The sequence below is a fragment of the Mesoplodon densirostris genome, chromosome 5 (assembly GCF_025265405.1).
Source record: "Mesoplodon densirostris isolate mMesDen1 chromosome 5, mMesDen1 primary haplotype, whole genome shotgun sequence".
Classification (NCBI taxonomy): domain Eukaryota; kingdom Metazoa; phylum Chordata; class Mammalia; order Artiodactyla; family Ziphiidae; genus Mesoplodon; species Mesoplodon densirostris.
In genome coordinates, this window is record NC_082665.1 from 150181097 (window position 1) to 150208821 (window position 27725).

Below are 27725 nucleotides of genomic sequence, written 5' to 3' on the forward strand. Positions count from 1 at the left end.
CATCTGAAAATAAAAGTTGACAACCAGTGTCAAAACTCCTATTTAAGAAAATATTTTGACGTTTGAAAATAAAAGTTGACAGCCAGTAATCATGCTATTTTTAGTAGCAGAGCTCATGAGAATTTACACTGTCAATGTTATCTCATTCAGAAGTCCTCAGCACATGTAAATAGCTACACTGAAGTTTTTGAACTGTGCCATATTTCCTTTGCCCTGACTTTGTCTTTATTTATCTCCATCTCGTGAATACAAATCTCTTTTTCAAAAATACACATGTATTTGTACTTTGTAATTCTGAATGAATTTGTTTAAATGTGCTTTAAAACATACTAGAAAGAAAGAAATGGTAACCTTCACTTTAACATAGGAAGTTTTATTGTTATTGATTTCTTTTAATGAATTCCTAATATCAACTTCCATTCTGTCTTTCTCTACCCGTCTCCCTCTTCTCTTCTCCCCCTCTCATTCCCTCCTTCCTTCTTTTTTTCTTTCTCTCTTTCTTTGTTTTTTTCTCCCACTCCCTCTCCCTCTTTCTCTTTTTCTTTCTAAGTTTGAGGACTTGAACATTTCCTTATGGAACTTTTACAATTCTACTAGAAAATGAAGTTACTTTATTCTTCCCCCATTGAAACTGAGCTCAACAAATTTAAACCTTCCTCCACTCTAGAATAAAGTTAATGCATTTTTGTTTATTTTAGCGCTCATGATCTCACAAAATGGGATCTGTTTGGTAATTGCTACAGATTATTGAAGACTGGAATTGAACATGGAGCTATGCCAGAACAGGTAGGAGTTTATTGATATTCTTTTTGTGTCATTTTAGAAAGCTTTTCTGATATCGTGTAGGATTATCAAAAGCCTTTCATGGAACATAGTTGATGATTCTTAAACGCAGCCACTTCCTTTGAGAATTATTGCCATAGTGATTCAGTGTTACAGATAGATATATCTTCAGATTTGAACAGAAAAGAAGAGAAAAAGTTTGCTATAATGTAGCAAAAGTTTAATATTAATATTTATTTTTGACATAAACATTATTACTCTTTTAGGGAAAATACCATTACTTACTATAGTAGCAATTTCAAAACTTCATCAGTTTAATATAATGAAAATTTCTGATCATGGCTGTATTTTGGACACTGTTCTAGGTAATGATAATAGTAAGCCTTAGATATGGCTTAGTTTTTGTGGTGAATCATATTTACATAAGTTTGGAGGCCTTTAGCAGATTTTAGACTTTTTTGCATTCATATGTAAGTTGGAGTGAAAAGGGCAGGAACTCAACAGACTTTCTCCAGTCTGGAAGAGACTTGGAATAGTCAACTTAATTATCATACAGAGAATTAAGAATTTAATACTTCTGTATGAGAATTAACTTGTTACTTACTAATTAACAATTAAAATTATTGCTAATTAACAGTAACGATCTGTTATTAAGGATTAAGAGTTATTTTATACATTGCAGACACTCATTCATGTAGACCAAAACACCAACCCCATAAGTTAGGTATAAGGTGGTGTTTAGGTGTGAGCTCATCCATTCCTGTTTTGGTAATATGGGATGCTTAGATGACACTTCATTATACTAAAGTAATCAATGGATATAACAAAATTATAATTTCATGTTAAAAGTTCATCATAGAAACAATGCTTTATTATTGCTATGATTAACTCTTAAATTGCCTTAATTCATGTCTTTGATCTCTACTTTGTAGCCACTCTTAATAACAAATGTCCCTGATTGTGTTAGGTGTTTTATTATAGTTTGTGGAAAAATGCTGAAAATTTGACCCCTTGTTTTTCTTCATTTATTGTTGACTCTTCAGCTTTGATCCTCTTTTCATCTCAAACTTTTCAGTAGCCTAAATGCAATTCACTGATATTCTAAGCTGTGCTTCAGAGTTGAAAGGGAGTGATAGAGTTAAGATAGTCTTTTTTTTGGTTTTCACATTTTCCTCAAGAAGAGAATAAGAATAGCACTTCTCTGTTTTATCTGGAGATTATAACTATATCTAAATTTATTTTTAATTCTCCATACCATCATTTATTGTCTTAGACCTGACTTGTTACAGTCTCACAATGTTTTTCTGTGATTATGTTGGTTTTCTATTATTTATTTTTACTGCATATGCATTATCTACCCAATTTTATTTTAATTTCTTTGAGTAAGAGAGCATTTATGTGAGATTTACTTTAACTTTGTTAACTTCTTAGACACATATTCTTTATTAACTTAAACATGTGTATGAAGTTTGAGTACCTCACTACTAGATTGTACTCTTATTCATTTTAGCAATCAGAAATTATTCAGCATTTAGCACCTCTTAGAAACATCTCTTTAGATACCCAGTACTGAGAATCCAAAACCCGTATTCAGCCGTTTCTTCATAGGACCATGCAAGCTTACTTTTTTAGATTCCAACTCTGTTCCTTTTAATTAGAATCCAAGAAAATACTTCTAGAGCAAGGATATCAAAGAACTGCCAAAATGTTTGCTGTTTGTTAACCCTCAGTTATGCTTAACATTTTGAAGATACCTTAGAACTTTCTAGCTATTTTGGGGGAACTGTACTGTCCTTATATGCTTGACTGTTTGTTTTCCATGGTAACCATTTCAACTAGAAGTTTCACAGTCCCACTCTTCAGGATTAACTGAATTCTTTTTTCCTTCCTCTTTCTGTGACCTACCTTTTCTCATGTCAGTGCTATTTTAACTATTGTAGTAGAATAGGTAAAACCAAAGTTTAAAAAATTTAGCTATTCTTAAAATACTTTTTTTAAAGTTGAATTATAGAAAAGTTATAATCGAAAAATCAGCTCTCTTATTTCCTTCAATTCATCAATTGTCAATAATTTTTCCCAGTTGTACTCTTACATGCTTGTGCACCTCTCTATTGCTCTCTCTCCCTCTCGCTTTTCCTCCCCCATACTATTAATATGAATGTGTACAATAAATATTAATAATATTTTATAGCAATTTTTCTCCAGCCCAGGATCCAAGACATAATAGCACATTGTATTTCTTTTTTTTTTTTAGAAAATTTTAAAACATAAATTTATTTATTTATTTTTGGCTGTGCTTGGTCTTCGTTGCTGCACATGGGCTTTCTCAAGTTGGTGGCGAGCGGGGCCTGCTCTTCGTTGAGGTGCATGGGCTTCTCACTGCGGTAGCTTCTCTTGTTGCGGAGCACAGGCTCTAGGCGTGTGGGCTTCAGTAGTTGTGGTGCATGGGCTCCAGTAGTTGTGGTGCATGGGCTCAGTAGTTGTGGCTCATGGGCTCTAGAGCACAGGCTCAGTAGTTGTGGCACATGGGCTTAGTTGCTCCATGGCATGTGGAATCTTCCCAACCAGGGCTTGAACCCATGTCCCCTGCAGTGGCAGGTGGATTCTTAACCACTGCACCACCAGGGAAGTCCCACATTGCATTTTTGTAATGTCTTTTTTTTGTTGTCCTTTAATCTGAATGGTTTTTCAGGCTTTGCCTTTCATGATGTTGACATTTGGAAGAGTACAGACCAGTTATTTTATAGAATGTTCTTCATTTACTTTTGTCTGATCTACACGTTTAGATTGAGATTATGCATTCGTGACAGGAATGCTACATAAATGATATTCTGTTTTCAGTGAATCACATCAGGAAGCACATGATGGCAGTTTGTTCAGTATTGGTGATAATTAATTTTGATCACTTTAGTAAGTGAGGTCTGCTAAGTATCTCCCGTGCAGAGTTACCATTTTCTTTTTTAATGAATAAGTAATCTGTGAGAATATTCTTTAAGACTGTGTAAATAATCCTGTTTCTTATCAAACTTTGACATAATAATTTGAGCATTCTTTTGTGGTTTTGCCTGACTCGTTTATTATTATGATAGTCACAAAATGGTAACTGAAGTGGTGATTTTCTAACTGTCATTTATTTTATATTTATTTGTTGGCCCTCTGCTATAAGGAAGAACTTTCCCTTCTGCCTTTGGTTATTTATGTATTTATTAATTTGTTTACCTTTTTAAATTTTAAATTTATTTTTTAAAATTTAGTATCAGTATGGACTCATGGGTTTCTGTTTTATTCCTATTCTGTTCATCTGGTTAAAACAGTACTATTGTTATTCATTTTGGTGCTGAAATTGTTGCAGATTTAGCCAGAGGGAATTTCTTTCCAGCCTGTTCCTATGTGCTTTAAATATTTTTTGAGCACTTCCATACTTTCTGGCACAAGAATATGTTCCAGGGTCTGTTTATGCCTACCCCTATGCTAACGAATTCTTAACCTATGGAAAATATAAAACTTACTGCAGTTCCTTAACACAATAGTCATTAGTTTGTAAAGAACCCACATTTCAGAATTTATTGTAGTATTTCTTCATACATTTTTTTGTAAAATGAAGGCAAAAAATATTAAGATTCTCTTTATCCTGTTTTGTGGCCTTTGTGCCAGTTTTCTGTTGGTGTATCTGTATATCTGTAAGTTTAAACCTTCTCTTAGGCAACATCTAAGAAAAATTAAATATTAAAACTCTGCTTCAATACATAGTTCCAAGAATGTCTTTCCAGATTCTAAAAATTGAAAGCCAATAAAGAACAATTCATAAATTATTTTGGTAAATATATGCTATATAACAAAATAGTATGATTAAACCCATAAAGAAGGAAATGTAATCATATCAGTAACTTTGGGCCTATCAAGCCATCAGTAATAGAAAATTTAAGTTTTGTACTTATTATGTACCAGGTACTATTTTAAGTCTTTATGTGCATACATTTCTTGAAGCCTCATGACAGCCCTGTAGAATATACATCGTTATTCTCATTTTATTGGTTATGAAACTGAAACAGAGAGATATTAAATAACTTGCCTAAAGTCTCATAGCTGTTGCATACCCACTTTAACCAAGCTTTTAAATTCTTTTCATTGTCTCTTCAAATTTTCTACTGCTAATTTGCTACTACTGTTTATAGTATCCCATGCCTTCTGATGTTTGCCCCATATCAAACTCCTATTATTTTGTATTTTTATTTTTTCCAAACTTCTTTTGTATTGTATTGTTTCAGTGGGAATTGTGGGGAGAGATTAGATGCTGGTACTTAACCTATCATTGTGAACTGGAAATCAACACATTTCTTTAGACAGAACATAATACAGGAGTTGTTTAATTTTAGTCCAGTTTTTGCTTATGACTATATTAAGGATTATTTGTTACTAGCTTCAACGTTTGTGCTTTTCTTCGCATTTACTCAAAACTGTTACTGCAAACTCTGCTCTTTGCCACACTGATTCTTATTTTTTTAATTATTATACAGTAAAGCTGACTTGTCTTCCTGCCTGTGTAAAGTTATGAATTTTAACATATGTATAGATTTACGTAGTCACCACCACAATCAGGATACAAAACAGTTTCATCATCCCCAAAACTTCTTCATATTATCCCTTCATAAGTCATATGATTGAGCTACTTACAACTCCTGAAAACCACCCATCTGTTTTCCATCACTATAGTTTTGTCTTTCTGAGATTTCCAAATAAATGGAATTGTACACTCTGTAAACCCTGAGCATAATGCCTTTGAGATTAATCCTGGTTGTTGTGTGAGTCAGTAGTTGGTTTGTTTTTACTGCTCAGTTGTATTCCATTGTGTAGATACACCACAGTTTGTTTTATTCATTCAACTGTTGAAAGATATTTGGGTTGTTTCCAACTTTTGGCTATCACAATAAAAAGTGCTATGAATATTGGTATACAGTCTTTCGTTTGAACATAAATTTTCATTTCTCTAAAGTAAATGACCAGGAGTATAATTGCTGGGTCTTATGTTAAGTGTATGTTTAACTTTATTAGAAACTGCCAAACCATTTTCCATAGTGGCTGTACCATTCTGCATTTCTGCGAGCAACGTATGAGAGTTCCAGTTGTTCTGCATCATCAGCACTTGATATTGTCAATATTTTTTACCCTAGCCATCCAAGTAGATATGTAGTGGTGTTTCACGGTGCTTTTTAATATATATTTTCTTAATGCTAGTGACGTTGAACATCTTTTCATGTACTTATTTACCAGGCTTATGCCCTTTTTGGTGAAACCATGTTGATTATTAATTTGTACCTAAAGGCTCTTTTTAAAAGGAAATATTAATGTCACTCATGTTAACCAAGTCTAAATATGATAAAAAGATCAGTTTTGGATATTAGAAGCAGACTAGTATTAAGTTTAGTTCACTCTTTTGTCATGTACTTGTGCACTAAAAAATTTGAGCCTCCTTCCCCTTAAAGTCTCTTGCAAACAGAAAAGTAAAAGAGCCTAAATTTATCCCAGTCATTATGTGGATTTTCAGAATTTTAAACATGTCCTATATGTGTAGATAACATATATCTGCACATACATTTATTAGTTTCCTGTCAGGTTTTATTTTCAGGCAAATTCAGTTTTTCTAAACTTTAAACATTCTAAGAGTTTATCTCTTGGTCTTAACTTAGATGTAATAATACAGTTCATCTTCATTTTCAAGATATATCATTAGCTGTAGGTTGAATGATTCTCATTGATTCACTCTGCTAACAAAGGTAGAGCTAGGCCCTTTAAATAGATAAAAGTATTAAGAAAAAAGGCTAATAAAAATAATTTTTATGTTGGTTAAGGTAATGCTAACTGCTATAATAGATTAATCTCAATATTTCAGAGGCTTAACACAATAGAAATGTATTTCTCACTTACATTACTATAAGGCACAATTAAAGGAAGCGGCGTGTCACTGCACTGCCAAGTCATTCAGGGACCCATGGTCTCTTGGGTTATTGGTATCCTACTGGCAGATGGGGAGAAGATGGAGAAGGCAGTCCTGCTTCTTAACTAATTTTTGCCCAGAAGTGTGCAATATACATTACTATGTCCTTCCAGGTACCTCATTACCTTGTGGAAAAATGAGGTCAGAAGAGTAGGGTTGGAAGAAATTCTTAGTCATCAGACTAATAATTGGAATTATTTGAAGTTCCTTTCCAGAGTCAGAGCAGTGTTAGTCAAGAAAAGGGAGAAGGACTGTGGTGCTAATAGGTTAGAATGATCTCTGGCTTTTTCAGTTTTTTATTGCTTGTCCTTCTTGTTTGACCTGTACTACAGAAAGATGAAGTTGCTAAATAAATGACTTTTGACGAGTTAGGATAACATTGCTAGCATAGGGGATAAAATCAATATGACTGATGAAAAGCCTGGAAGAAAGAGTTCTGAATTTTCTTTTGAAGTGTGATCAACTGTATTGTTATATAATTATACCTGTGAGAAAGCAAAATGTTTCCCAGTCAATGAGAGTGAGCTTTTTATTTTAAAATAATACAGTGGAGCCCTTTTAAAGTAAATGTATGATGAATACCAATATATTGAAAATTAAAATGGAGATTCTCTATTGGAAATAGATATTGAAGTGACCAATCTCTCTCTTCTCTTATAACCACATCTAAGAAACTTGTGCACAACTTTGGAACACACTTTGAATAATTCCTAGTATATAGGTCATAGAAATGTAGAAGGAAAGGAAATGATACTTGTAATGATTAGTATAGATATAACCAAAATCAAGCAGTTCTTCAACATTACTTTTTTCCATATCTTAATTTCCCATTGGTTAATGTTCATTTGTATATCACTCTTCTAGTAATTTAACAATGCAGATTGTTCCAAATTCAAGAGAAAGTTTTAAATCACACAAACCACTTTAGTACTTCTTATTATAAAGTAAAGGTTATCAAATGGTGTCTCAGAACCAGAGGTTTACCATATTGAGTATCTCCTAAGTATAGTAAGATGATTTCTTTAACATTAATGTTCATAAGTTGACAGTGTTTCAGTAGTCTTGTTTCTGGCATTCTGACATGAATCAATCATTTAATTATCATGTTTAATAAAACCCTGACATCTCATTAGTTTTGTATGAAAAGCAGCACCACTCATCCCTCTAATTCTGATGAGTTATTTTCAGTGCTGAGTAGGTGCATTGGAGATATTTTTTACTTACGTGATCTGAAACCTGAAATTTTTAAAGTAAAACCAGCCAAAATTGTACTTCGTGAAGCATTCCACTTACTGATTTCTCTTTGATTTATTCTCTACATTCTCTTAGGGTTTTTAGTTTACCAAGAGGAGAAAATAATAGAGACACTATAATAATGGAATATCATTTTATCAGACATGCTTTATTGCAATAAAGATGTACCATGTAGTGAAACAAAAATGCAGTAAAAGACCTATCCAAAATGAAATTTTCTTTTTTATTATGATTCTTAACCAGTTCTTATTTTCCTAAATTCTTCTATTTGTCTCTCTGAAAAATATGGATAAACATTTCACAGAACAGGAATTCAGGCCCAATAAAAAATGAAAAGGTGCTCATCTCCATCGGTAATTAGAAATATGTAAATTAATACCACATTAAGGTACTACTCATACATAATAAAATCACCAGATTTAAAACACCTGATGATATCAAATGTTGGTAAAAACATGGAGCCACAGGAACTGTCAAAGACTATTAGATACAGACACTGTGGACAAAAATTTGGTACTATCTACTGTAAAGTTAAATATACACATACTATATGACCCAGCAATCCTGTTCCCAGAGCAGTGATTCTCAAAGTGTGGTCCAGGGAGCCTGGGGGAATTTCCAGGGCAGGCTCATAAGGTCAAACTATTTTCATAATAAGAGGAAGATGCCTTTTGCTTTCTCTCACAAACATAAATTGGAGTATTGGTGTCATATCAAAGAATAGCCACATTTTTCTGCAAAGACTAATCTGTGACACAGTATTTTCTTCATATACTTCAATCATTGTTTTGTATATGTTTTATGCACATTTCTGTATGTGTTGTATTTTATATTAAAAATTCTTTAAAACAAAATAAGTAATCATTTAGGTGTAAAATTTGGATAAAAACAATTTCTTCAATCTCCCCTTAAAAATCTGACTGAGCAAAGTATTCTGACAGTGCAGTTTTGTTTAAAGCGTAGTATCATTTGGGTCCATATTTATCGAGATACATTATATCTTTATTCTCTAGACTGATATGTTGGTTTTGTCTTTTTTTAACTAAATATTATTTTATACATTCTCATTAATTCTACAGATATTTGGACTTGAAACCTTATTGTAAGATAAAAACTATGATAAATATTGTTCTCTTAATATTGTACAAACGTAAATTATGTCTCATTTGTTTGAATTTTTTATTTGATACAGATAGTCGTACAGGCACTGCAGTGTTCCCATTACTCGATTCTTTGGCAGTTGGTGAAAATTACTGATGGTTCTCCTTCCAAAGTAAGTAAGAGTTTCTGTAGGCAGAAGGGGTACTACTAAAGCAAAATAACTTTGCTTAACTCATTATTTAATAATTTATTTTTATCAGTTATTGTAACAAATTATAATTTTAATAAAATATATAATTATTATTGTTATCAATTCTTGCTTTATCCTATATATATATTTTACCTCTTTGGAAGATAAACAGTTTTTCGAGCAATAGACACAGAGTTATATGTGTATACAAAGTTTAAATTCTTATAAGAGGTAACTGTTGTTGAAACCACAAGAGCTCTGATAGGTGACATGCTATAAAAAAGAATAATATTGAAAGACAAAAGTATGTAGCTTTCAGTTCTGGCATTATGGCACCTTGGGGCCCAAACTGAACAACACTTCTTTTTTTTAAGTTTACATCGTTGGATAATTTTTTATTTTTATTTTTAATCTACACGTGACCATGCAAAACAAAAGGGAAAATACAAACCAGAAGTTAAGTGAAACTAGGATCCAAGAGAGTCAAGCATAGTACTAAAGACTACTTAACCTTGAGGATATTTTGTAATCTAGGCGAATCCCAAGGCCCTCGCGAGGAGGAAAGTCTAATAGGTAGCATGTCTCCTTGATATATTTGGGATCCTAAAGAGCATGAGGGTAAATTAGAAATAAATCCATACCAGTTCCATTCATGGGGGAATATAAGGGAAACAGCCTGTCTTAAAATTTGTCATTAATTAAAGGGGGGAAAATAGGTCACCCATGAAAGTTTATAACCATGAGCTAACTGTCACATAGGTTTGCACCCTAAATTCATACTATTTCTGTGGTCCATTAGAAAAAAAAAAAAAAAACAGAAAAACAAAATAAGATTTTGATTTAAAATGTTCTGTAGCGGTGGTATTCCCAAGCAATCTAAGACAATCAAATATAAATCCTTTCTGAAGGAACTTGCCTCAAAGAGTTTTCCACAAAGTTTTAAGAAAAATGAGCTCATGGTAAAAAACAAACAAACAAACAAACAAACAAAAAAACTCTACTAAAAAGAAAATTAGAAACCATGAAGAGAATCAGACTAAAAAAGTATTTTATACATTGGAATTATCTGACTTAAATATAAAACAAATGTTTCAATTGTTTTATGAAATCAAAGAGTCTTGAATATATGAGTAAAGAGCAAACACTTGATAAAGAACCAAATAAAAATACTATGATGTTTACATATCCTCAGCTTAACAAAACACAAGCTATTCAACCAGTAAAGAACATAAGTAATACATTTCCGTATAGAAACAACTGCTTGATATGGAGTGTTCTTTTCTTTTTGTCCTTTCCTATGAATAATTTGAGGATTTCTTTGCCTTTGGAAGTAAATGGGTTTTTTTTTCTATTAACAGTTTCAGTCTTGAAAAACAAAAATCAAAGTTAACCTCCTTTTTTTGGAAACAAAAACCACTTTAAAACTATATTACATTTTCATGTTTTTTAAAATGTTATTTTATATGGTAAGATTAAAGGAGATTGAATATATATAAGTTAAAATTTGAAAGCAAGAGTTTATATATTATACACAGTTACTTTTATTCTGATTTTTTCACCTGGTGGACTTTTATATTGTTTTTTTCCACTGACATCATTTTGGTTATCTGAGTTATTTGTATTTTAACTGAATGTTAATAACTACATTTTAGTAAATTTGGAATATACACTAGCCTAAAACTTTAGCATAATTAGTGGTTATTTCCTCCATTGAATTTAAATTTTGTCCTTTTACAACTATGTTCCATAATTAGAGTGAGAATCTCTATTCTTGGACCTACTTCTTTGAATATTTTCTATTTTTTTAATCCTGTTACAGCAGAATTATTTTGAGATTCCTTGCCTTTCTGTTTAATTTTCATCTGATACATTCTAATAAAAATAACTTCCTTTTTGTCATTAATCATTCTACAGATTTTGTTGTTGTCATTGCCACAGTGGCATTGCAGATTTTGCAGGCAACACTGATTTTCTTCATTCCAGAAAGAATGCCATAGCATCTTTTAGGTGCTTTATTGTTCAGTTGATTTCCATTTGTAGTTTTGTGTGCATTTATATCACATGTGAACTTCTCCTTACTTAGATGTCTCTCAAGTTGTTTCTTCTCACTTTGAAGTTGTTGATAATTTTTGTAAACCAAAATATATTCAGTAATCGTGTATCAGTTGCATCTATAGTTTAAAAGTGGTTGTCTCAAAGAGATAATCTTGAAAAACATGAATCTTCAGGACACATGCAAACTTGAAAAATTAATCTTTCATTGCTAATATTTCTCCTTTTAAAATAATTATTTTAATGATTCTTACTTATAATAATCACAAGATCAGGAATTGCCAAACTTTCTAATCCCCTATATGATATAGGATATCTCTGAAAATGTAAGAGCCACATACATCAGCTTTGAACACATGTAATCTATATTATTAACATCCCACTTGATAAGATATCAACTTCCTAAGTATAGTCTCAGCCACATCATTAACTTGTGTAAATAACCTTTAGGCAAGTCACTTAAATAATTTTAAAATAGATAATTTATATCAAAGCATTTTATAAGTTGTAAAGGGCTTTCCAGGTACTAATAACAAATGAAAAATCACTTATCTGTGTCTCACGTTACATTTTATGAAATTTAAAGTTGTATTGGGCCAATTCTTTCTAGCTCTAGAATTCTGCAGTCTGTGCTAAGGTTAATAATAACTGCTATACTGAAGATGTCTGGATAAATATACAAGAATCTTAACAGTGGTTACCTCTGGGAAATAGAAATTCTTTGGGGGCAAGCATAGGAAGGAAAGAAATTTACTTTTCCCTTTATACCTTTGATACTTTTTGAGGGATTGTTTTTGCTGTTGATATTTAAAGTGAATATTAATATCTCAAAAATTAATTTTTAAAAACTACTAGTGTGAAAACTTCTTGATTCTCCATCTTGTAATCATAGGTTTTGGTTTATCACATATAACTCACTGAGTTGTTGGACCTGAATGAATACTAGAAAAGCGCTTAGTATGTTCTGTATCTTATTTGGTGTAGCAGCATTCTTCTGTTGTTTGTAAATGTAATACTAGAGCTATAAAGGAATTTGGAAATAACTTGATGAAACCTGTTTGTTTTAGGTAAGGCCTAAAAGGGGACATTGTTATTTTTACCTTGTTGATATTTTACATTTTGTTAATCACTTTAATATAAATGCTTTAATTTAATTAAATCTGCTTAATAATCCTATAAAGTGGATGTTATAATCCCATTTTACAGATGAGGAACCTTATACTTAACAAAAATTGAGAGATCTAAAATCACAGACTTACAGCACAAGTCTCTTGAATCTCAATCGTAGTGTCTTTCTGTTAGTACTCTTTAAAATCTTGTATTATGAAGCTTTTAATACAACTACTTTTATAGAGTTTTGTTGGTGGTGGTTTTTTAAAAACAGATTTTCTAAGGACACACTGGTTGACTCCTCACTGACTGAACACAAACTAGCAATATCAGTTATCAGTTAGTTGGGTATTGAAAAATTATGTCACATGACAGTTTTCTTTCATCATTCTGTATCCCTAAAGGTATTTAAATGAGAAGTTACTGTGATTTTAAATGGCTGAGTTTGTAATGTCAGTGGCTTAAAGTATATGGAAGACTTTGCTAATGATGCACCTGAAATTCTCTATCCTTTTTTTCCCTTTAATTTGTTTCCTGAAATTTAAATGTAATACAGCAGACCCTTGGGGTCTATATATTTAACATTTGTAATATTGGTTTTGTAGAGACAACTTGAAAGTCTTATTACATGAATTAATTTTGGTTTTTTGTTGTGGAATAGTTATGTTAATATAGAATGAGCCATTTATCTAGTGAGGGAGCTGGCCACCTTTCTGCTCTGTTTTTCTCTATTCATTGTTACATTTATAGAAATTCATTTAAATCTCTGAAGAGGTCACTTACATTTTTAATTAATAAATTATGCTTATTTGGTTTTGGTGTAAAATATAAGGTAGAATGGTTTTCTTAAATTTGAGCTTTTTTACTTGAGTATGTGTTCATTGTAAAGACTATATACATAAAATAAAATTTCCAAATCTTACCACCTGTGGATAGCCACTGTTAATATTTTGGTGTATTTTCTTTTATTACTTTTTCTTACATATTTTTCAGTCTTACTGAGATCATGATGTATTTATAATTTTGTCTCCTCTTCAATTAATATAACATTTTCTTCATTTATTAAATGTTTATAGATAATATTTTAATGTATGCATGGTAGTCCCTAGTGTAGCTATACCATAATTTATTTTACCACTCTCCTCTCTTGGATATTTAGGTTGTTTAAACATTTTAACTAATAAAATTAATTCTGTGGTGGACATTCTGGTGCAAAAGCTTGTTCTGTGTTTTGCATTGTTACATTTTATTTTCTTAGAAATGGAATTGCTTGATCAAAGACTGTACATACTTTTAAGGCTTAATACATATTGCCAAATTGCTCTTTAGAGAGTACTTTCTAAAATTTATTTTTCTTCCCTATTGTCATGAACACTGTCATTCGGGGGATTATGAATGGTAGTTATATTTGAAGTTTAAATTCAAATTATAATTTAACTCAACAGTAAACAGTATTCTATAAATTGAAGTATATGAGGCGACTGTATCAAGAACAGGATTAGATCTTTATTTGAAATGGAAGTGCACTGGGTTTCACCAATGGGTATTTCCTCTGTTCCCCTAATTTCCAGAGTTGAAGCTCTTTGGCAGTCTCACAGGTCATGCTCAGTATACTTTGCTCCGGTGCCCCCTAGTGCTGGTCCTGTAGAAGCAGCCTTCAGTTTCTCTTCTCTGTAGCAGAAAACATCCTTCTTCCTTCAGCTCCTTCTGGACATATACAAAGACATTTAAAGAGCCAGGTAAATAAGAGTTAGGGCTAAACTAATGCCCCTATTGCCTTTTTTGGCCTGGGGATCTAGGATTTATCCTCAATTTTTTTTTCCTCCCAGGAGGAGCTGTCCTACTCTCTGGAGTCCTAAATTTGTAGTGCTCTCTACCTTACCCTGCATGTTTCTATTCTAGACAGCAGTAGGAATGGCCTGGGGCAAATGTCCCTGCATTCTGGACCCAGGCCTTATCCCTCAGTCTTTAAATTAAAGAAAATCTACATCTCGCAGAGAGCTACAAGTCAAATTATTATTGAGGAGTATAGCATGTTTACTGTGAAATTTGGTCCTCCGTTACCCTCTTGACTGACGGTTCTCTGCAAATTTCAACGTGTTTACCTCCAAACAAACTGGGGAAAGGAGAAGTTTAGGGTGAACATGGGACTGGTGGTGGCCAGGCCCCATGAAGAGACATGTTTAACCTTGCTGTGTATAAACATCTACAGGCTGCTTTCTAGACCTCTCCCCTTCCCAGGCCTTTAGAATAGCAATGAATAAGAAAAGAGATAGCTCACTCAGGTCCTTCCCCCAAATTCCTATAGTAACAAAATATAGATAGTACCTCTCCATCTGCAGAGTTAACTGCTTGGAAGGGGAAGGGAATGGGACCAAGAGTTGGAAATAATAGCTATCCCTCTAGGAATGAATTTTTAGTACTTTATAACCATTTTACTTCATTCTTTTCTAGATCTTTTCCCCCTACCTTTTATTTCTTGAGAAGACTATCCTCAGTAACTATGGAGTTAATTTTAAGCCTTTCTTTTTGATTGGTCCATGACTTCAGAGTCATTCTTTGATAGCTTTGTTTCTATTAATATATCCTATCTCAAGTGCCTGATTGGCTGGTCTGGGAAAGTTAGGAGAGAAAGATCCAGGACTTGTTTTATATTCATTTCTTGTTCAGCTCTCAGAATGTTCTTTTTTTTTAATCTGGAATACATAAGTAGATGGCTGTTTATACTGAACTTGGAACTTGTCCAAAGTTTTATCCAACTCTTAACATTCTAAAAACCTGTGGAAATCAGAAGTAAATATGTTCATCTTAGAAGAGAACTTACAAGTCACGATTCCAGCATTCTATTAAGAATTCTATGCTGTGTTTGCAACCCTATTCCTGGGCCTCTACTTTTGGAGCTTTCTATCTGGTAAGGAATACCTTCCCACCCCTTGAAGGACAGCATAAGGCTTCCTCAGCTTCTCTAGCCTGTCCAGTTGTATGCTGTTTTTACTTACACAGGGACAGTGGTCTTTAAAGTACCACTTTATAAATACTCTTAACTCCTAAGATATTTAATACCTCAGGATCTAAGTAATGAGCCAGGACTGAGAAGATCTATTCTAAATAACAATTATTATAATGTAAAAATGTGTTTTAACTGAGTTTATTAGAGGCCTAAAGCAACATTAAGAATATTTAAATGAAACATTAACAATTCCCACTTTTCAGTACAGAGATTGGAGATCTTTCGCCACCAAAATTAATGATAAAAGTTTACTTTCCTGTCAGGCCTTTTATTTGAGTAAAAAGAAATAAGTGTTGTAACCTATTTAATATTCCCTGATGAAGTAATGCCTTTTCCTTTCCACAGTAGGTTTTTTATTTTGAAATTTTTTTTCCAGTGGTCATTCCGTAATTACTAGGTATTTGTTTAAACGACTTATTGTTGCTCACCTAATTTATATATATAAGAAGCTCCCAGTTTATAAATAAGATATATTTCCAGCATTTTTTGTGTTGGAGCATGGTCTTTGGAGTTAAATCCGAGTTTGAATTATGACTCCATTTCTTTCCATCTGTGACAAAGGTATGCAAGTTACTTCACATTTGAACTTCAGTTTCCTAATATGTGATATTCACTGCTGGATAGGGTTGTTGGGAAGATTAAAAGAAATGTTTCAGTCAACAATAATTGTTGTTTTGATGGCATTAAACTGCAGTCCTAGTCTGTGCTTTCCTAATCTTCTCCCCTGCCAAAACCAAAAATTAATACTAAATGAACTATTATATAAGGTGACGGGAGCATGTAAACATGCTCGGTATCTACTGTAGGTTTGGAATATAGCATGGTAGATTTTGTCCTCCATCTGTATTTTGAAAATCTGGGAATTCAGATCTCTCGCTTTGGTCCTAACAATCACTACTTTTCCCCTGTTCCCCTGACTCCTCCTTTAGCTTCTTCATCTTTGTACACCACAGAAAAGAGAAATCAGAAGATGTTTTGGAACTACAGTAGGCAGCGTAAGGGTTCCTGGATCATAAGTGGATTAGCCTTTGAGGCAATGGCAGGAGTCAAGCAGGTGGGGATTCAGATCGCCAAGAACAGCAACAACATTGAAAACTCGGTATTACATTTGGGGTTTAAAAATCCAGTAGTTATTTTACTGTGTATTAACAAGAGTGGCACCCTCACTCCTTAGCCTCAAAAGAGAAGCTAGTAGCAGTTATTCATATAAGAAAGCGATTTCAAAGATATTCCATAGGGTTTACCCTACCACAGTGGTGACACCGATGCATCCCAAGTGAAGGAATTTAGTTACATGTGTTTCTGTCATATTTACTATGATAGAATGACTTAGTTGAGCTGAAAAATAATTAAATGAGCCTCGTTATATGTTAGTAATGATGCTAAGTACAGATAAGCATAACATAGTTTATACCTCCAAAGAGCTTTATAGCCCAGTACAGACTGGACAACCTATATAGCCCATGGGCCAAATCTGGCCAGACACCTATTTTTGTAAATAAAGTTCTAATGGAACACAGTAATGCTCATTCATTTATGTACTGACTAGGGCTGCTTTCTTGCTCCAGTGGCAGAGTTAAGTAGTTCGAACAAAGACACTATGACCCACTAAGCCTAAAATATTTACTACCTGACCCTTTACACAAAAAGTTTGCCAGTCCCTGGCCTAGTAAGGTAACCCTTTGGTCTTGTTTGTAACTAGTTTAGTTTTGTGCCCCATTTTTATCATGAAAACTGATCACTAAATTCTCAACAGGCTTTATTTTCATATTCTAAGATTTTTGGCCTGATCTAGGTCCTTATTTCACACCTTTATCCTGTTTTATTTCTGCCCATTCTCAAAATGTGTATTTGTCAGATAATGTTGAACTAGTTTTATGTGTTTACTGCTAGTTTTTCCATGGCTTCAGTTTCTGGCTATGATTATCTTAATGGTATATCATAGTTGTGGATAAAAGGACAGCTAAATTTAGTCTCCCTCTAGACACATAAAATTATAATACAAAATGAAAAGAAATCACCCATTTAAAATCTGCATGTTCTGTGTGTTTCGGAATTAAATCCTTATCTTTCCTCACTGACTATAATCATATGGGGTACTTAGCTCTTAAGGGGCAATCTTCATTTAAGATCTTTTTTTTTTCTTCCCAAGATGTTAGGGTATTTTGAGCCTTTGTACCTTTGAGAAAACTTCTAATATAGCTTATATGATAAATTCACCATCTTACTTGTGCCAGCCTTATTTGGTAGTCTTCATTGTTGAGATTTTGCTGGTCGGGGTGTATTTTTAAAACATCATCTTAACTCACTAAGAGATATTTCTCTTATTTTTGTCAGTAGATCACTGAAAAACAGAAACTATTTTAGCCCTTTCACATTAGAGCGTACTGGGTTTCAGTCATCTAATTCTTGGTTTCTCTAGATCTACAGGGAAGCAAAAAAATTTTAGCCAGGCTAGTGAAGCAACTTGCAAAAGGCATACAAAAGAATATAGCCAGGATATTATAATTTAAATTTCAGTGTAATCTTCTCACCTGACCCATTTGAATTCCTTTCCATAGCTACTTTAGGAAAATGTGCTCTTAACGCCAAGCTGCTTTCTGAAAATAAGAGAAAATATTGGTTTCATCTAGGAAAACACATTTGAAAGGAAGCACCATATACTTAGTCTACATTCTCTTATATGGACTGAGAGAGGAGATTACTATTCTACTCTTTGCCTTCAGTTTCATCCCTATAATTCAAGTACTCTGGCTAGAAAGAGTAAGTAGAATTTATTTAAGTAGAATTCCATTGTGTTCAAAGCTTTAGAGGCACTCCCTCAACATTCTAGTTGCTTAAAATTGCAGTCTAGATAATTAGCACACCTTGTTCTTGGGTTGTTCTTTTTCAGCGTCTTTTGGGTTGACTGGCATTTTTGTTTATATATAAATATATTTGACTGACTGGAGTTTCAAATTTCTTACCTCCATAATGCTGCCTGTTTCTTCAATATGTTAATTTTCCCGCATTATAAAAAGAGTCATTATAGCAAAATGGTTAAGAGCGCAGACTCTGGAAGCAGACTGCTCTGGTTAATTTACTACTCCACTTACTAACTGTGTCTTGGGGCCTGCATTTAACATTTCTGTGCCTGTTTCTTCATACGTAGAATGGGAGTTATAATAGCAATACCCATCACAGTTGAGAGGATTAGTTGAGTTAATATGTGAAAAGCTTAGATTAGTGCCTGGTACACAGTTAAGTGCCAAGTAAACATTAACTTTATGTAGTGTAAGATGCCAGCATAATGAAGTTTGTAGGAAAATTGTGTTCTGAAATCCAAAAAAAAACCTAAATTCCGTTCGCAGCTGTTCAAAGGAATCTACTATTTGAGATTAGCTAACTCTGTTAAATATACAGTACCTGTGCCTATTTACCTAAACCTATTGATTGGTACTTATATTTCTCTCAATGAATTCTAACTGATTGCAATTAAGTTAACTTTCTTGAGCATTCAATATTTAGGTTGCATCCAAATCTATGCTAAACTTAATGCTAAAGAAGGACTTTAGCTTCTTTCAGTATTTCCTTGGTTACTTCCCATTTCCACTTTCTTCTTAAAATGCTACAATCAATAGGTTGCTTACTTAGTTGTGATGTTAAATTTACAACTCCTCAGATGAGTTGGCAAGTAATCATTTTACATAAGACACATTTGCTTTATGATTGACCTTTAAAGGAATCTTTTGCCTCCAACTCCAAAGATAGCTGATTCCCTAGACTGCTTCAAACTGCACACCAACCATGAAATTTAAGGGAATAAAGGAGCATTAATACCTCCTAGCATCATTTTTTAATTATATTTATTGTGTGATAAAATGAACACATTACATATTTCTCCCTAGGATTGTGGTATCATCTGTATTATGTGTACTTGCATATCATTCAGCAAATATTTACTAAACATCTGTCCATGTGCCTAGTACTAGGTTTACCAGTTAGCACCTGTGTGTTCTCGTTTGAGTGCCTAAATTAATTTAGCAGAATCACAGAATGCGATAGAACCTCAGAGAATACATAGTTCAACCCTCTTGTTTATAGATTTTTAAAATCTGTAATCCTGGGATATAAGATAATTTCTCTAAGGTCACATAGCTAGTTAGTAGCATGGCCTGCATTTTGTCTTTCTTTCAGTTATTTATTCAAAAAATATTCTCAAATCTTTTATATTGAAAAGGTCAACAAAGACGCCAAAAGACCTCTAGCAGCCATCCTATTTTTCTCACTCTTTATTGTTTTTGGTTTTTGTTGTTGTTTTTTTTTTTTTTTTTTTTTTTTTTTTTGCGGTATGCGGGCCTCTCACTGTCGTGGCCTCCCCCGCTGCGGAGCACAGGCTCCGAACGCGCAGGCTCCGGACGCGCAGGCTCAGCGGCCATGGCTCACGGGCCCAGCCGCTCCGCGGCATATGGGATCCTCCCAGACCGGGGCACGAACCCGCGTCCCCTGCATCGGCAGGCGGACTCCCAACCACTTGCGCCACCAGGGAGGCCCTGTTGTTGTTTTTAATAGATCTTTATTGGAGTATAATTGCTTCACAATACTGTGTTAGTTTCTGTTGTACACCAAAGTGAATCAGCCATATGCATACATATATCCCCATATCCCCTCCCTCTTGCATCTCCCTCCCTCCCTCCCTATCCCACCCCTGTAGGTCATCACAAAGCACTGAGCTGATCTCCCTGTGCTATGCTGCTGCTTCCCACTAACTAATTAATTTACATTCAGTAATGTGTATAGATGTCGATGCTACTCTCACTTCGCCCCAGCTTCCCCCTCCCACCCTGTGTCCTCAAGTCCATTCTCTATGTCTACATCTTTATTCCTGCCCTGCAACTAGGTTCATCAGTACCATTAAAAAAAATTTTTTTTTAGATTCCATATATATGTGTTCACATACAGTATTTGTTTTTCTCTTTCTGACTTACTTCACTCCGTATGACAGACTCTAGGTCCATCCACCTCACTACCAATAGCTCAATTTTGTTTCTTTTTATGGCTGAGTAATATTCCATTGTATATATGTGCCACATCTTCTTTATCCATTCATCTGTCAGTGGACATATAGGTTGGTTCCATGTCCTGGCTACTGTAAATAGAGCTGCAGTGAACATTTTGGTACATGTCTCTTTTTGAATTATGGTTTTCTCAGAGTATATGCCCAGCAGTGGGGTTGCTGGGTCATATGGTAATTCTATTTTTAGTTTTTACAGTCAAACTTTTTTGAAAGAGTTGCCTTCTTTCTTATCTCCTTTCTACCCATTGCGGTTTGACTTTAGCCCTTTTAATTACTTTGAGAGTGTTTGACCCAAGGTTACTCAAAACCTTGAGTTGCTTTATCTTTGCAATACTTTCTAATCCTTATCTTGTCTTTTGGTAACATTTGTCATCATTAAACTATTTCATTCTTTTTTCTTTCGGCTGCGTTGGGTCTTCGTTGCTGCACGCAGGCTTTCTCTAGTTGCGGCGAGTGGGGGCTACTCTTCGTTGCAGTGCGCGGGCTTCTCATTGCGGTGGCTTCTCTTGCTGCAGAGCATGGGCTCTAGGCACGCAGGCTTCAGTAGTGGTGGCTCACAGGCTTAGTTGCTCAGCGGCATGTGGGATCTTCCCGGACCAGAGCTCGAACCCGTGTCCCCTGCATTGGCAGGTGGATTCTTAACCACTGCACCACCAGGAAAGTCCTTCCACTCATTTTTAACTGTTTTCTTTCCTTACCTCTGGGATGCCATGTTCTGGTTTTGTTCTTACTTCTCAGACCATTTCTTAGATTTCTTCATATGCTCTTCTTTCTCATCCTTCTGTTGAATATCAGTGTTCCCCAGGATACTTCTGTCAGCCCTCTTTATTTACATATTCTCCTTTAACAGTCTCATCTACTTCCATTGCTTCTGCTGCCAGCTACATACAGAGGACTCCCAAGTCTCTACTCTTGCTCAGATTCTACCATGGACTTTGAATTCATCCAACTGCCTACTAGACATCTCTAGTAGCATATCTTTCAGGGATCGCAGATCATCATCTCTAAAGCCAAACTTGTTACCTTAGCATTTGTTCCTGTGTTAACTATCTTGGTGCCTTATACCGTAAGCCATTTAGTAGGCAGCTACCTAGAAATTTAGGCGTAACATCAACATCCCCTCTTCTGATTAGTTCCTAAATTCTATCAATCCTGCTGCTTTAATTTCTCTTCACTCTATTTACATCTTTTCTGCCAACATTTCATTTTCAGGGCCTCAATTTAGATTATTCCCATGGCCTTTGTTAATATGTGATGAACTGTAGAATAATGATAACCCTAGGTATGGATCCTTACTCTATCACTTAGAATCTATATGTGCTCTGAACTTCAGTTTCCTCATCTGTAAAATAGGCATATTAACCACTTACTTCATAGAGTGATTGTGAGACTTAAATTTATGCCCCTTAGAACACAGTATTTGGCACATAATAAGCCCTCAACAGAAGATTGTATTTACTATTAACTAGCTTCCGTATTTTATATCATTCTCCCTTCTGCTTAGAATATGATTCTTTAACATAAATTATTAGCAACTTCATGATAAAAAGCCTATTCATTAGTTCCTTTATTGCCGACAGGATAATAGCCAAATAATTTAGCATGGCATTTTAAGTATTTTCCATTTAAATGGAAAATGGGTCCTCTTTTTCTCTTCAGTTTTCTCTCACCACTTTCCTCCCTGTTTGTGCCTCAACTGCAGTAAATTAGCAGTCTTTCAAAAGCACCTCTGGGCTTTTGAACATTCTGTGCCCTCTGGAACACCTTTCCATATAGGTAGATAATTTTTAGTTGTTCAGAACTCAGCTTACATGTAGTCTTTTGCGGTACCCGGGCCTCTCAGTGTTGTGGCCTCTCCCATTGCGGAGCACAGTCTCCGGATGCGCGGGCTCAGCGGCCATGGCTCACGGGCCCAGCCGCTTTGCGGCATGTGGGATCCTCCCAGACTGGGGCACGAACCCGCGTCCCCTGCATCGGCAGGCGGACTCTCAACCACTGCGCCACCAGGGAAGCCCAACGTGTAGTCTTCTTTGGGAACCCTTCTGTGACTAGTTTTGACTCTGGGTTAGACTTTCCAACATAGCACTCCTTACATTCTGTTGCAGTTGCCTGTTCTCTTGTCTATTTCCCCTACTGCTTTGTGAGTCTTTGAAATTAAAAGTCAAGGAATATTGAGGTTTGGTTGTTGGATGTTCATCTGCAGGAACATTAAAGGTACTGGAGGCAGTGTCCTTTTTACTACTCTGCACAAGATGATCTTATTCCTTCTTCTGAATATTGCACTCATTTTAGCAAAAGGAAATATGTATAATTTTTAAAGTGTCATTATTTGGGATGTGAAGATCCCAAAAAGGAATAAGTACGGTCATCTGTACAAAATAGAGTAGTTTAAAGAATTTTAGTTTCACAGAGTACTTTTTAAAAGTGATTTCTACATCAGCCTATGCTCATTTAATTACTGTTCATTACTATATTAAATATTGATATCATACTGAGTCATCTGCATGCGTCTTGCTCATTAGTCAGTGAAAAGAACGTGAACTCTGATATCAGACAGTCCTGGTTTCAAACACTTGCTAATAATAACTACTTCTTCTAATCAATATAAATATGAAATTATGTAACATCCCTCATACCAGTGCCTGGCACATTATAGGTACTTGATAAATTTAAATTTCCCTTTATACTTTTCAAATGTTTCATTTTGAATATTATATGGCCATCTGATTAAATCCTATTCACCCATCCAATCTTAGATTAAAGGCCATCTTTGTATGAAGCTGCCTCCAACTCAGCTCTTTCTGCTACAGTTAGAGTTAACACCAAAAAATTAAACACTTAATTACTCTCTAATTGGTCTAACTCCCTGCTAAGATGTTAACTCTTCGCGAACATGGACACTATCTTAAAGTAATCTTTTCCCCTTGACATTTTGTAGAATCCTGAGACTATGGGAGTACATGTTTATTGCTTAATTGATCTTTTTCAGTATGCTGCTGCACTCTCTCACTTTACTACCAGCTAGTATTTGCTATAGGAATGACTAAAAATTTTAATATCAGCCTGAGTAAACCATATTGATAAAGGAAAATATGTTGGAGGAAATCATACTGAGCATTCCAAAGCTAAATAGAACTGAGTATTCAGGATTATCAGTTTTGCTGACCCTCTTCCATTAAGATAATTAGGAAATAATTATATGATTTGGTTCCCAACAATATATTTGGTTTTATGAATTTTCCTTGACAATAAACTAGTTTGGCTATTTTCCATTTATTATTTCTTCTGGATCAGTTTTCTAGGATATTGTAATTCATGCTTGTAAATTTGAATGTGTCTTACAGGAGGATTTGTTGGTATTGAGGAAAACAGTGAAGTCCTTTCTGGCTGTTTGCCAGCAGTGCCTATCTAATGTTAATACTCCAGTGAAGGAACAGGTAAGAAATTGTCAGTTAAGAGCTCTCAATAAAAATAACTCAAATGAGTTACTGAAGAACAGTAAGAAGATGTAAACTTTTTTTAAGAAGATGTAATTTTTTATGACAGTTCTTAGCATGCAGGTTGATCCCTAATGTTTGTGGCACCTGGGAGAAGAATATAGATGTCTGAATATTTAAGTTATAAAGTAAGCTAACCGGTTACACATCTTTGTACCTTGACAAGTATACTGTCATAATGGCCTGGAAGGCCAGGTTCAGATTTAGAATTTTTGATTCCTAAGAGTTCTATACCAGAACTTGGAGGGTTGGGGAGCTGGCATAGGGTCCACCTTCTCTTCTCACCTTCAGCTCTTTCCCACACCAGGTAGAACTCCTCACACATGCATATGAACAATTCAGCCCACATATCCAAACTATCAACATCACTTCTTCAAACAGCTGCTCCTTGATTACCCTGGGGTCTAGGAGTACACACTGAGGATGCAGTGTATCTAGGAAAGATGCCTGTGCACCCCCTGGTAGCAGAATCAGGTCTGTGAGGGAAAGGAATTCCTGAATCCCTGTACCTGGGCAGTGATGTAAAGTAGGGGTGCAGGTGGGCATATCCCATTGGTCCAACAGACTCCTCACCCCTTGGGAAAGGTCGTAGACCAAAGCGGGTCAAAGTGGAGCCCAAGGCAATACCATTTTCACAAAGTGATTTTGTAATCTATTTAATTATACTGTTCTATTAGGAAATACTTTTATATAAAACAGATATACCTTTTCCATATCGTTTTTTATTATGATGTTGGGCTAGAAAACAAGTCTATATCTAAAAGAGTACAGCAGTACTTACCCTTTGCTATCTCTTCCTACAAGTAGGTTATCCAGGTCTCTTCTTTATTGAGTTATCAGCATCTAACGTAAATGTGAACAGATATGGTCTTTCCTAAACCTTATTCTCTAAACCTTCTGAACTCAACCAGTGCTGTCTAAAATGTACCTAGCTCAGGACATTTAAGCCAAAAATTCAGTGTTTCTGCATCCTCACTGTTTGGTGACATGCAAAGGTATGGCCTCAGTTAAAAATATATATTTTCCTGGATTCCTTTCACGTTCTCCTCTTTTCAAGTGACTCAGATAATGTATTTCATGGTTGTGTACTTAGAGCATGAACTGCCATGAGTCTTGCTGGAGGTAAACAGCCAAGTATACAGCCATCTCCAGATACATTCCAAAATTATGTTTTCCCATAGAAGTCAATTTTTAGAAGGGGGTGAGTGGATTGTTTTGAGGTATCAGAGCCCTCAGTTATTCCATAACAAAATCTTTCAGTTTCAATAAACTGATGATACAAGTTTATTTTGTACCATCCATTAAATAGGATAAATTTGTCAACATAACTATAATACTTTCTCTATGGGAAAATACATTGAAAGTTTCTTTATGTGATTACATTTGTTGGGAAGCTTTCAGTCACTGGTTTTTATGTGAATGACCTTGAATTCAATTTTAACCTACTGTTAAAAATTTTGTTTTACAATAGATTTTTTAAAGAAGAATCCAAAATAGGAACTTACAGATTTAAAGTACTACACTGTAATTGTTGAATTATACAGTTTGTCTTAAGATTTATGCTTATTATTTGATTATGCAGTATAAGATGGATTTGTAACATCTGTCATTAATTTATTATATCAGTTTTGTATTTCCAGAGTTGAGTTTAACTCATTTTTTATAAATTCAAGTCCAAAATCTCTTAATCAACTCTTTTGAGTTAATACAGCCAAGTAAAAGAAATAGGTTGTATTTAGGGGGATGGAGAGTCTTAAGTATGACTAGTATGTAATGAGACAAAATAATTTTATTCAGTTTGGAAATTAAAATTAAGTAGCTGCAATTTGAATACTCAGAATTTCTATTATGGTACTGTTATTGAGCTGTATTTAATTTAGTATATTTTCATTAACATTGATTTGTAGTTACAGCTACATTTGTACAATATTTTACTGATGTATTTCCTTTGTATTCCAGGCTTTCATGTTACTCTGTGATTTGTTGATGATTTTTAGCCACCAATTAATGACAGGTGGCAGGGAGGGCCTTCAGCCTTTGGTGTTTAATCCAGATACTGGACTTCAGTCTGAACTCCTCAGTTTTGTGATGGATCATGTTTTCATTGACCAAGATGAGGAGAACCAGAGCATGGGTATTTGTAGCTATCATTTTGTCAATATTGATCTTGTTTTACCAACCCCAAAAGATATGAGAAAAAATTTCAAATTCAATCCTAAAAAATACTACAATTTCTCTCTTTAAAAAAAAAGTTAATACATTCATGTAGTTCAGAAACCAACAAGAATAAAAATATACACAGTGAGGTGGCCCTGTTTTAACTTTAACATAGTACCTTAAAGATCTTTCCCCATCACTACATACAGAGCTTCCTTATTCTAATAGCTACATAGTATTTTATTATTTAAATATAGCATAATTTATATTATTCATCTCATATTGATTGACATTTGGCTAGTTTCCAATCTTCTATTATAATCTGTGCTATAATGAATAATTGTGTACATTTGTCATTTCCCACATGTGTAAAATGTATATTTAGGATAGATGTTTTTTTTCTAATTGAACTGCTTCCAGGTTCACAATTTTTCTAAAGGAAAGCATCTGAGTTCCTTTCTGCTTCTGAGTAGTGATCATATATTACTTAAATTAACAAAATGTGACTCTAAGATACTAAGTGCTAAAAGAATGTTATCAAACCTCAACAGTCAAAATTGTGCTGAGCCTGCAGAATGAAAACAGTAAAATTAGACTGAATATAAATAATTATAAATAAATATTATATAGGTTATTTGTGAAATAGATAATCTCTAAGATCTGTGGCATATCAGATCCACAGATCTACCTGTTGCTATTAGAATGTTCTTTATTTAATAGAACATTTTAGAAAATACTGGGCTGTGAACAAAGGATCTTTATTTTGAGCTCACATTAATCTCAGGAGATAAAATTTACCTTCTGCTTAAGCAAAAAGATTTCCAACTTCTCAAAGCATTGATACTTCACAGCAGGATCAGTTAATAGAAAGGGAAGAGAGAAGTTGAGAGTAAGTTTTTTTATGAATATATACACGCAAAGAAGGGAAGGAAGAACACTGTCCCTAAATAAGGGCACGCCAAAACATGAGAGGGTCAGGTCAGTACAGAGCCTGAAACAAATGTGTTAACTTTTATTGTCTATGGCCTTGTGGAGAAATTTTTCTTGGGATTAGAAATAGATAAGCCAATAGGGCCTGAGAATCTAAAAACTGAGGAATAAAGACTACTTGTTTGAAAGCATTTGGTACGGTTTTGTTTAAAAAAATGTGTATGTACATTAACATAATTTGCAAAATACACTTTCTCAGCTTACAGTGTAACCATGTTTAGGACAAGAACTGAAAACTAACTCCTCCATATAATTTCCATTACTCCCCACATATTTTTCTAAAAGAAAACTTTTTCCCTGTGTCTTAAAAATTTCTAGAAATTTCTTCTCTAGATATACATTAGCACATAAGGAATATTCAGATAAGAGAGGACAGCATTTTAAAGGTAAACAGAACAACAGTATTATTATGACAAAAGTATCAGAAAAAAAATCTGTATGGTTTGTTTACCTTACTCAATCTTTGCTATGACAGTCTCCTAGAAGACAGAAACCTTAGTGCCTACTAAGTGTTTAATAAATGTTTAACT

General features: G+C 34.2%; 1 protein-coding gene across 2 annotated transcripts in view; it reads left to right on the forward strand.

Moving 5' to 3' along the window:
• Positions 1 to 27725, forward strand: part of STAG1 (STAG1 cohesin complex component) — a 436282-nt gene that overhangs the window by 386513 nt on the left and 22044 nt on the right. For both annotated transcript variants that reach the window (XM_060099648.1, XM_060099649.1), the window contains 4 exons: positions 699 to 786; positions 9225 to 9305; positions 23896 to 23988; positions 26008 to 26182. In XM_060099648.1, the coding sequence (XP_059955631.1) occupies positions 699 to 786; positions 9225 to 9305; positions 23896 to 23988; positions 26008 to 26182 (437 nt within the window). The remainder of the gene's footprint in view (positions 1 to 698; positions 787 to 9224; positions 9306 to 23895; positions 23989 to 26007; positions 26183 to 27725) is intronic.